General features: G+C 41.7%; 1 protein-coding gene and 1 non-coding gene across 2 annotated transcripts; one reads left to right on the top strand and one right to left on the bottom strand.

Annotated features, from left to right (window-relative positions):
* Positions 1–256: 256 nt before the first annotated feature.
* TRNAP-CGG (transfer RNA proline (anticodon CGG)) lies at positions 257–328 on the bottom strand. The gene has a single exon. It is a non-coding gene; the product is annotated as a tRNA-Pro (tRNA).
* A 77-nt stretch (positions 329–405) lies between these two features.
* LOC104602022 (uncharacterized) lies at positions 406–11,087 on the top strand. The gene is made up of 3 exons (XM_010265562.3): positions 406–967; positions 10,371–10,583; positions 10,701–11,087. Exons 1-3 carry the CDS (start codon positions 437–439, stop codon positions 10,758–10,760), a joined length of 804 nt encoding a protein of 267 aa, XP_010263864.1. The 5' UTR covers positions 406–436; the 3' UTR covers positions 10,761–11,087.
* The last annotated feature ends 564 nt before the right edge of the window (positions 11,088–11,651 follow it).

The raw sequence follows: 11,651 nt of genomic DNA, 5'->3' as shown, positions 1-11,651 counted from the left end.
ATACTAAAATAAATTAATAATAAGAAGAAGAAGAATGATTAAATTAAGTTAATAAACGATTTAAGTAGTACTTAATACGGGGTCATTCACTAGTTTTCTTAAAAAAAGAAAAACATGTACGGGAAGATAATGACTCGTTAGTTGAAAAAGATAGGTGGCATGGTTTTCATTGGGTTAGTAGTTAGTAGAAAATCTATATTACAAATTTTATTCTCTTTCCATATTTTCTTTTTATTCATAACAATAAAAAGTATGAGGGGCGTTGCGAGAATCGAACTCGCGACCTCTCGCACCCGAAGCGAGAATCATACCACTAGACCAAACGCCCACTTCGGTTGTTATCTTTGTAGGACATATTTGAATAATATTAATGACATTATCTTCCCGATAATCCACAAAAAGCGTAGATAGATCGGAGAGGAGTTGATTTTGAGTAATGGCGACGTGTATAGGAGCCCATCAGCTGCAGCACCTCCTCCGACCTCCATCCTCTTCTTTACACTTCATCTTTAAACCCCTTTGCAACATTGCAACTGCTTCTTCTACTGCTCCTCCCCGTCTACGAAAACCACCTCTTCACACCCAAATCTTATTATTCCGTCCTCACTCATCGCTTCTTAACTCTCGTCTTTTCTGCAACACCTCCTCCACCTCTTCTTGTTTCGTCTCTCTTCAGACTAGACCTCACGAGGATGAATTCGCTCCAGACAACTCTGAAGACGATCAACCACCACTGCAGCAAGAACCCGTTGAGCTGGAGACTGTTGTCGACAACGGAGAACTCCAACCCATTATTAAATCTTCGGCCGAGTTGCCAAAACTGACTGTTAAAGAAAAAAAGGAGCTAGCTTCTTATGCTCACAGCCTCGGCAAGAAACTCAAATGCCAGCAAGTCGGCAAGTCCGGCGTTACTTCTTCAGTCGCTGCTTCATTCGTCGAAACCCTTGAAGCCAACGAACTCCTCAAGGTATAATTGCTCCTTATTATTCTTTTGTATACACCAGATCCGGTTTTTGTTTCCCTACATTAATTATTCCAGTGGATCCCATTTTACTTATCATTACTCTCTAAGTGAGGGTTCTTCTTTCTTTTGTTTTTTTGAACTTTTATAACGCGTCTCTGTTGGTCTTCTCTTATCCGTCTTCTTAAGTAGAGAGAATTTTGCTTGCTAGTAATCATTTTATGGGATTGTGGAGCAAAGGATGGAGTTTTGATTTGATGTTGCGTCTCTGAATTATGTTGAACTGATATGAGCATTACCTTAGTTGAAGGTTATGGGGTCCTCTGTTATACCCTCCCAAATTTGAAACTTACAGCTTCCTCTGTATTCCATTCCTCATTCCTCTTTGTTGATGTGCTTATTGGTTAGTTCATTAATTCTCAAAGGAAAGAGTACATTTTTTTTTTTATGTGTGTGTGTGTGTGTGTGTGGTCGTGGTGGTGGTGGTGGGGGTCAGTGGTCTTAGGTGGGAATGAAAACAGAGGGAGTAGATAGAAAATATATGGGATTTTGTTTCCTAAAGACCTCATCCTCTTAGAAATTGGGATTGTAGACAGCCAAAAATTCTGATACTGGTATTAAGACGCATTGTCCAACCTTATGGTTTAATGCATGTTCGACTGTCTAATTCTGCTCACAATTTGGATGTAGATATAAAGAGTTTTGGATACAAGAAAGTCATTAAGCTGAAACCATGTGTCTTGCCATTCCAAACCTTTCATAGACTGGACGCAAGAATGTCAAGAGGTTTAATGACTGGTTGACAGCTCATTTTTTCTTGTTCTTCTTTTCTGAAGTCAAACCTTTCATAGATGCACTCCTTTTAGGGCTCATATGTGTCTTGCAATGCCCGACCTGCAATTCCAGTCAAATGTGACATCATGGCTGTTAGTAAAATCTGTTGTCCAGTACCCATAAAAAAAAATCTGTTGTCCAGTAGGATATTGCCATTTAATTTGCATAAATCAACGTGTAGTTGATGTACGATCAAGAGCAATGAAGAATCCAGGAGCATAGTAAAAGCATGACCCATATAAACCTTCCACCAGTTTAGCAAAGCTGTTAGGGACTGCCTAACTCAGGGACTCTTTCGAGGGAGCCTGCCTCCTGAATGAGAGAGAGAAAGATAGATAGATAGAGAGAGAGAGAGAAAGAAAGATTGTATTCCCAAATCATAATCCCCTCCTAACTTCCTTTCCTTATTTATATACTGCTGTTACAATTCTGTTATACCAGCCTCTCCACTTGTCCAGTCCACTTGTCTAGTTTGTTATTTAGTTTGTTCTAGTGGTTGGCTGTTAGTTACATTCTTTAAAGGCTGGCGTGACCTTTACTTGTACACTTGTATCCCCTTTGTTTGTGTCTCAACAGTCCCTCTTCCCTTGAAAGCGACCTTGCCCTCAAGGTTAAGATGCGGGAATCTATTCTGTAACTCCAAGTAAGGTTCCCAAGTTGCATCCTCAACTGGGAGACCTGACCATACCACCAATGCCTCTGGTTCGATGTGATTCCCTTTTGCGTATCCACCTGAAATCTGTTATCTGAGTGGGCTCAGTTTGAACTTGGCCATCTTCCGAAAATGATGGGAGGGTGGTTGTTGTTATTGCCCCTGTTTTTGGCCATTTCTTCAATAGGGATACATGGAATACAGGGTGTAATTTTGATGTTGCTGGGAGGTCAAGCCTGTATGCCACCGACCCAATGCGTTCCACAATCCGAAATGGGCCGAAGTACCTAGGGCTCAGCTTGTTCCACCGGTGGCCTGCTACTGAAACTTGCTTGTATGGTTGTAATTTAAGGAAGACTTTTTCCCCAATCTGGTGTTGGACAGGCCTATGCCTTCTGTTGTAGGAGTCTGCCATCCATTGTTGGGCTCGATGGAGGTGGGATTTGAGATCTTGTAACACCCTATCTCGCTGGAGGAGTTGGTCTTCTACTGCTGCTACTACTGTAGACCCTTTCTTATATGGGAGTAGGGGAGGTGGGTCCCGTCCATATAGAGCCCAGAAGGGAGTTATTCCTGCTGCACTACGGTATGTGGTATTGTACCACCATTCTGCCCAATGAAGCCACTTGAGCCACTGACGTGGTCTATCCCCTGCATAACACCTTAGATAGGTTTCCAAACTCTAGTTGACCACCTCAGTCTGCCCATTTGTTTGAGGGTGGTAGCTGGTGGATTTGAAGAGTTTCACTCCCTGTAGTAAAAAAAGTTATGCCCAAAAACGACTCATAAAAATAGGGTCGCGGTCTGAGACAATAGGGTTAGGGGTACCATGCAATCGTGCCACCTCCTTAGTAAAAATCTCAACCACCATGGAGGCTGTAAAGGGGTGGGACAGAGGGAGAAATGGCAGTATTTGGTGAATCTATCAACCACTATGAGAATGACGGACTTGCCATAGGAAAGGGGAAGCCCCGTTATGAAGTCCATGGATATATCTGCCCACACTTGTGTAGGAATTCGGAGTGGTTGTAGCAGCCCTGCTGGAGACTAGGTATCCGCCTTATTTTTCTGGTAAATGACGCATTCGGCTATGAACTTTTGGACCAAATTTCGCATGCCTTTCCAGTGGAATTAGGTGGCTAGTCTCTTGTAAGTGCGCAGGATCCCTGAGTGTCCTCCTGCTAGGGATGAGTGGAACACTTCCAAAAGCTGTTGAATATGGGCTGAATCCTGTGGTATCACCATTCGGCGTTTATACAGCAACAAGTTATTCTCCACTGTGTACCCTGGGTGGCTAGTAGGGTCCTCTTGGACCTGTGAACGCAACTTGCTCAGTTGTGGGTGCCTTTCAGCTTCTTCCCTTAGCTGACCCATGAAGGAACATGTTGGGCCAGTGAGAAGTAATGGAAGTTGTTGTGGCTGGCGTGACAGTGCATCCGCCACCTTGTTAGTGTGCCCTGCCTTGTATTTAATGACATAATCGTAGCCAAGTAATTTTGCTATCCATCGTTGTTGTTCCGGGGATAATACGGACTGCTCCAACAGAAATTTCAGGCTCTAGTGGTCAGTTCGTATGATGAACCTCCTTCCTAGAAGGTAGGGCCGCCACTTCTGAACTGCGAGAACAATTGCTATCAGTTCACGTTCGTATATTGATTTGGCCCATTTCTGTGCTGTCATTGCTTTGCTGAAAAACGCTAGTGGCCTTTCTTCTTGCATGAGGACTGCACCAACTCCTTGGCTTGACGCATCGCATTCAATGATGAAGTCCTTTGAGAAGTTTGGAAGTGCGAGCGGCGGTGGGGATGAGACAGTTGTTTTGAGTGTCTCGAAGGCCTATTGGGCCTCCCTAGTCATTGCTTTGCTGAAAAACGCTAGTGGCCTTTCTTCTTGCATGAGGACTGCACCAACTCCTTGGCTTGACGCATCGCATTCAATGATGAAGTCCTTTGAGAAGTTTGGAAGTGCGAGCGGCGGTGGGGATGAGACAGTTGTTTTGAGTGTCTCGAAGGCCTATTGGGCCTCCCTAGTCCAGCAGAACCCATTCTTCTTAAGTAGACTTGTCAAGGGGGCAGCAATCAGTCCATACCCTCTAATGAATCACCGGTAGTACCCTGTTAAATCCAAGAAGCCTCATAACTCCTTAACATTTTGAGGTCGGGGCCAATTTATCATGCTTAAGATCTTTTCCGGGTCTGCTGCACAATGCCGTTTTCGACCACGTGCCCTAAATAGTGTACTTGTGTCTGTCCAAATGCGCATTTTGACTCCTTTGCAAGGAGTTTATGAGTCCTTAGCAATTCCAAGGTGATTTGTAGATGTACTAGGTGTTCGTCCCATGTAGCGCTATATACAAGTATATCATCAAAAGAAACGAGTATAAATTTGCGCAAATGGGGTCGAAATATGTCATTCATAAGGGCTTGGAACGTAGCTGGCACATTGGTCAACCCAAACGGCATAACCAAAAATTCATAATGCCCTTCGTGTGTACGAAAGGCAGTCTTGTGGAGGTCTCCCTCATGGACCCGAATTTGATGATATCCCGATCTCAGGTCTAGTTTAGAGAATATGGTGGCCCTACCGAGTTCATCTAGTAGTTCATCGATTACCGGTATGGGAAATCGATCCTTCACAGTAATGTTGTTCAGAGCTCTATAGTCTATACAAAACCGCCATGTCCCATCCTTCTTTTTCACAAGTAATATTGGCGAGGAGAATGGGCTTTGTCTCGGTTGTATAAATTTTTTTGTCAAGCATATCTTGCACTTGCCTCTCAATCTCTAGTTTCTGAAAATAGGGGTAATGATAGGGCCTTACATTTGTGGGTGCAGTTCCGGGCAGCAATGGAATGCAATGATCATTGGCACGTTTCGATGGTAGTTCCTTAGGTTCTTGGAAGATCACTGAGAACTTCTGAAGTAGTTGCTATAGTTGTGTGCGGCCTTCTTCGGATCTGCTTCCTTGGGCTAGAATGGGGCCGTTCCCGTGGGAGTCTATCTACATTAAAACGATGTGGGCTGGGTCTGCTGCCTGTTCCCTTAGGGACGCAAGACTAATAGGTCCTGGACCCTTGGACAGCTGCCCTTGAATATGCACCTGTGAGCTGCCCACTTGAAAATCCATGGTGAGACGGGCCCAATCACGTATCACCAGCCCTAGTTGCCTTAACCATTGGACTTCGAGAACTACATCTGCTCCACTGATTTCCAGGGGGTGCAGATCTACCTCGAACTCATGTCCTTGTATCTTCATCTTTAATTCTGTGCACGTACTGTTGCACACCAGGTTGCTCCCATTAGCTACGTGCACCTGAAAGGCTGTACATGGTTGGACCGGAATCCCTAGTTGTCTGACCAATGTTTTGGTAATGAAATTGAGGGTGTTGCCACTGTTTATTAGAACCGACACACGGCGCCCTTGTACCAGTCCGGTTACTCTCATAGTTTGAGAAGAAGCAAGACCGGTCAAGGCTTGCAGGGATATTTCTGGGTATTCCTTTGTCCATTGCCCCCATTCTTGGTTGTCCATTGGCTCTTCCATGTTTGTTGATTGCTCGACATATTCGGTTTCAAGTTGAAGGAAGAAAACTTGAGGATCTTGCAGCGATGGCCTGGCCCGAATTTGTCTCCACATGCATAACAAAGGCCCTTTTCTCGTCGGGTTTGCATCTCAACCCAGGTTAACCTCTTGGCTGAGCCGGGGCCTGAACCAAAGTTGGCGTCCTTGCTTGTGATTCCTACTCTTGATCTGGGCTCCGGTTTACCCAAGATACCTGGTTCTGGGTTTGGTATACCTGGTCTGATCGCAGCTCCCAGAGGTCGATTAATCCTTCTTGCCCGGTTCAGTTTGTCTTCATGTAGTCGAGCTAATGCTGCTGCTTCAAGAACGGTGGTGGGCTACATGGCTTTTATCTCTAGCCGGAATTCTTCTCTGAGTCCACCAACAAAACTACCGACAAGCGCACTTTCTGGCCAGCCTTGCACACGCACAGCTAATTTTTCGAACGCCATCTGATAATCTTGGACGGAGCCAGTCTATCGTAGCTTAGCGAGGCTTTCATCATAGTTCTCAAAAGCCGAAACTCCAAATCGCATGGTTAAGGCGTCGGTGAAGTCTGCCCATGTGGCTCTTGGGTGTCGTCGCCAGTACCACTGGTACTAGACGATCACCTCTCCTTCCAAGTGTGCAGAAGCTAATGGGACACGATCAGGTCCCTGTGTGTCGTGGTAATCGAAGTACCTTTCTGTTCGCAGAATTCAGGATGTGGGATCTCCCCCTGCGAAAATGGGAAACTCGATTCTTGCTGTTCTTGATAAGCTTCGATGGCTGGTGTCACTGCGCTCTTCCTGAATTGGCGCAGGTGGTGCTTGTGCCAGTCGTTCAAGCAAGGATGCAAAGCTTTCTTTGATTTCTTTGACGTTAGCCAATATTCTTTCCATTTCTCCTTCCATGTTGTTGACTCTGTTCTCCATTGCGGATGACCTTGTGCTTGGCATCTTGGCTCTGATACCAACTTGTTAGGGACTGCCTAACTCAGGGACTCTTTCGAGGGAGCCTGCCACCTGAATGAGAGAGAGAAAGATAGAGAGAGAGAGAGAGAAAGAAAGATTGTATTCCCAAATCATAATCCCCTCCTAACTTCCTTTCCTTATTTATATACTGCTGTTACAATTCTGTTATACCAGCCTCTCCACTTGTCTAGTTTGTTCTAGTGGTTGGCTGTTAGTTACATTCTTTAAAGGCTGGCATGGCCTTTTCTTGTACACTTGTATCCCCTTTATTTGTGTCTCAACAAAAGCCAATGGTACAGATCTGGCCATTGGAGGACCAACTACACCAAGAGAAGACCTATGTTGGCTTTGTCATAGAAAACCAAGTGGTTAAATTCTTTATTTGTCCTTTTATAAAATATATTGTATTTTCTTCTCTTGTTCATTTTAGGCATTTCAATAGGTGTGATTCTGTTAATCATCATTGTTCAACTTGAGGTTTGCTTTTATGTTCCTTATGGTCATCCTTGCTCTTAAACAAAGAGAACTTTGCCTTCACAAATTGAGATAAGTTGGATTCTCTTTCGTGATTATGGATCAAAGGATGATTTTTTATTTGATGTTGCATATCTGATTTGTCATAAGTTGATATTAATGCCGTTTACAATTTTCCTCTATATCCCTCTTCTGCTTTCCCCTTGATATGCAACAATTTCATTATTAATAAAACAAGGTTGCTGATGGTCAATTTGAAAAATTTGGGAGATTTGTACATTCCTTAAACACGTCCGCATGTATTATGTGCAAAGGATCAAGGATGAAACGACATATCAATCTTTGCATGAATTTTAAATTAACACATTTTCCAGTGACTCTTTATCTAAGAATAGTGTGCAAAATGGGAATGGAAAGAATAGAACAAAAAAGTATTTATTATTTATCAGAAAACAAGAAAGTATTTATTAGAAACTAAGTCAAGGATATATGGGTAAGTGGAAGACAGTTTACTATTTTGCCTTGAGAGCTTGGTCATGTCAAGGATTTAAGTGAGAGTGTGAGACATTGAGATCTTTTTAGCATAGTTTTAATAGATCAGCAGTGTCAATGATTCTGTTATGCTGCTCATATCATATGAGTTTAGGCTGATCAAGACCTAAAACATTGAATGCCCTTCCCTCACAAATGTTGCATTTTATGCATTAACTTGGAGATCGAAATCCATGTACACGTTTGGAGATCAGCATCCCTGCCCTGCAACCGTAATTGGTTAGGAATGGCTTTTATTATGAATGTCATACCTTGTTTATTATAAGCTTCATATAGTATGTTAGTAACTTAAACTATCACAACCTGTTGTAGTTCTTAGTATTTTGATCAAGGGTCCCTTGCATGAAGGGGCACTTATTTGACAAACAGATTGGTATCCACCTTAAGATTCCATCCCATGATTCCCACCCTCTAGTGGCTTCAAGTCCTATTTGACAAAGATCCACCAGTTAAATGTCCCCCTTCATGTGAGGATCCCTTGTTGAGATGTGACCCTTATTTTAATGTGTTCAAAGTTTCAGATACCATGTTGTCCCTATACAATGCTAAATGTTACTTGGACTTTTGGGCTATTTGCACTCTGTCGAACATTTCACATGTGAGAGCTGGAAGAAAGTTGTTTATTTTCTTAAGGCTTTTGAGCTTTGACATTCTGCCTCCATCTTCTTTTGAGTAGAATGGCAAAACAATATCTTATTATATTTCTCAGGAGCTTTACAGTCTAAAGATACAAGGATCTGTCCCTGAGAAATTTATGATGTTCTACCAAGTTTGCTTACATCCATTCAGCATGGTTGTTTGCTCAATGTCAATTAAAAAATATTGTTTAGAAAATCAGACCGGACTGGCCTGTTGAACTGTGACCAGTGCTCTTGGATGGTTCGGTCATACTCTAAAAACCAAAATTCATAGAAAACTGGCTGACCAGCTAATTTAACTGGTGTGTCGGTCCTGGTTTCATAAAACTGCTTAGGTCACTAAATGAATGGAAATTTTAAAATGCTAATGGCAAGAGTTGAACCCATGACCTCTTATTTATGTGCATTGTCTTGTTATCATTAATCCATTTTTTATTTGTTCCTCCCTAAAGTATATATTGCTTTTTATTTGAAAGGTAAAATGAAAATTTTTATTAAAAATAAAAAGAACAGGCTAATTACAAGCAGATCCAGGTTTTAAGATAACACCTGCCCAACAATCAGCAAAAACAAAATCAATAGAACAAAACAAGAGGGAACAAAAGAAAGCCCCTGAACACAGTATCTTTAATATCTTCTTCAAGCATTTTATCTTGTTGCTTTTTTCAACAATGATCTTCCTCAAGCTCTTTTCCCTCTTGCTTTTTTCAAATGCTTCAAAAGCCCTTCTGGCAAACTCCTCTCTGCCCAATAAAAGCCAACCTAAGTTCTTGCCTACATTAGCATCCCTATCAACCAAACATTCAACCTCCACTCCCCCTCTTCTGAGTCTTGACCTTTGGCTCCTTGGAACTCTCAGCATTCATCATCTTTGAACTTTTATCCTTTGAACCTCTTTTATTATAGGCTTTCTTATATTTGTTAGTAGAACCAACACCAACCAATCCATCTTTCAAACATGAGAAAACTTTTGACACATGTACAAGATGGAACTTGCTTTATTCTTTTACTTTCTTCAATGTCTCTGGAGCAACATCATCCCTTTCCTTGATCTCAGAAATCCTTCTTCAGCTTAAATAAACTCCAAGCCTTCAAACTAGGACTTCAATCTTAAACACTCTTCTTGAACTTCTGGTCCACCGTTCTCTTCTTTTGTACCTGCTTCCTCTAAATAACTGCTTGCATGTACTTCCTTCAAACATGTACCTCCTTCGAGATCCCTCCCCTCTCCTCCCCTTCTGAGTCCTTTCTTCTCCACTTGCTTTAATGCATGTACTTTAAAGAAAATGTGAGTTGAAGCTTGAACCTTGGTCATTTGCTTTAAAAATTAAGGAACTAGCCATTTATCCACCACATTCAAGTGTGTAATTGTCTGTAAAGTATATTAGATAATAGTAATTATGTAGTTATGTGACCTGCAGTATACGTAGCGTCATCGCGGTTTGACCTTGGTTGAACCTCTAACCTGTGAACCTCTCTCCCTTTTCCAGTTCTACGCTCCGTCTGGTTCTCTGAACATTGCTAAAAGGCTAACTCAACTGAAAAGTAATGTGCTTTTTGAACTGTGAGGACATTGCTCAGCCTCTTGCTTTCGGTTCTGCTAAATCTTCCTTTTCCCCTATTAATAGAATATTATTTCTTTTATTTGTGTCATTAATGCTTCTCACAGTTGTGTTGTTTTATTTATAAAAAGCACACCAATTTGTTTTGCTGAACTAAAATGAGTCTTTGAATCATACGAACAGCTTAAAGTACACAACAGCTGCCCAGGTGAGCTAGCTGATGTGGTGAAGCAGTTGGAGCAAGCAACTGGGTCAGTGGCAGTAGGTCAGATTGGTCGATCAGTGATTCTTTACAGGCCTAGCATCTCCAAATTGAAGTTAGAGGAGAAAAAGAAACAGAATGAAAGACAAAGAGCCTTTATAAGAAGAGGATCAACATTGAGACCTACAGAGCCTGTAAATGTTATTCCAAGTTCAAAAACTTGAAGTGTCTCATTAATTAAAAAAAAAAATCCAAGTTTTTCTTTGTTACAGAGAAATTTGTAACTGAACCTTTTTCTCATTTAATTGCAGAAGAAAGAACAAGTACAGAGATTATCTGGTCGTGGTCATCGTGGAAGTAGCCGGCATTGAATTCTTGATACTGTTTCTGTTGCATAATCTGTAGCTGATCGATGCTGCCAATATGGTAAAAAGAAGAAAGAAAAAAGAAAACATAATAGAATTGTAATATTATTCTTGGGTCTTCTAGAAACAAAAATCTATTTGTCAAGGGAACACATATTTGGTCAAGTGGGTCTTGGTTCATTGGTGGTGAATTCAGTTTAGAAGTTGGTAAGCAATGGGGATAGGTGCTAAGCATGATTCAATGATGTCTCGGTTATTTATTTATGACTTGGCTTGGGCTAGTGTTGCTTGTAATGTTTTATACAAAATGATGATATAGGACTGTTTCTGTCATTCTTCCTGCACCCTTTTTATTCTTTCTTTTTTGTTGCAATGTAAAAAAAAGTTCATAACAAGAGACACGAGAGATATAAGAAACACAACATATAAGAGACCCAAAGAACACCCTGCCCAAGTGCCCATTGTAGAATTGCTCCTTTCTGCCAAAATTGCTAACCATTTTGGTGGATAGCAATGTGGTTTGCAATTGCAGCATTTGAAGGGATGAGAGATCCATCGTATGAACGTCCAAAGATTACGGAATAAGGGGGCGAATTTCAAAAATTTTTCTCTCCCTTCAATTGGGAATCGCATTCCCTATTTTAGAAAATCATATTTTCAAGGATTATTCTTGAACCATAAACTGAACCAGATCTGAACCAAAAGGAGTAAGAGAGAATGTACCTGATACGGAGAAACAGTATCTCCCAATGGAGGTGTTCACACTCAAGGAAAGATCCAAAATCTGTTCCCACTAAAGATGGCGCAGTGCAGGATGGAGCAGAATCAGCAATGTTCTTCCAAAAGAATTTGACCCTTCGCAAGAATCAATCGGATGGCTTGTGAGTACAGTTCCAA

This window comes from Nelumbo nucifera, chromosome 6 (assembly GCF_055504915.1).
Source record: "Nelumbo nucifera cultivar China Antique chromosome 6, China Antique-T2T, whole genome shotgun sequence".
Taxonomy (NCBI): Eukaryota; Viridiplantae; Streptophyta; class Magnoliopsida; order Proteales; family Nelumbonaceae; genus Nelumbo; species Nelumbo nucifera.
The sequence above is the reverse complement of the archived record's forward strand: the minus strand, read 5'-3'. Positions and strand labels throughout refer to the sequence as shown.

Coding starts and splice junctions, on each gene's coding strand:
- LOC104602022 (XM_010265562.3), top strand. CDS start 437: ATGGCGACGTGTATAGGAGCCCATCAGCTGCAGCACCTCCTCCGACCT. Junction 968..10,370: donor AAGCCAACGAACTCCTCAAG/GTATAATTGCTC, acceptor TCATACGAACAG/CTTAAAGTACACAACAGCTG. Junction 10,584..10,700: donor CATTGAGACCTACAGAGCCT/GTAAATGTTATT, acceptor ATTTAATTGCAG/AAGAAAGAACAAGTACAGAG.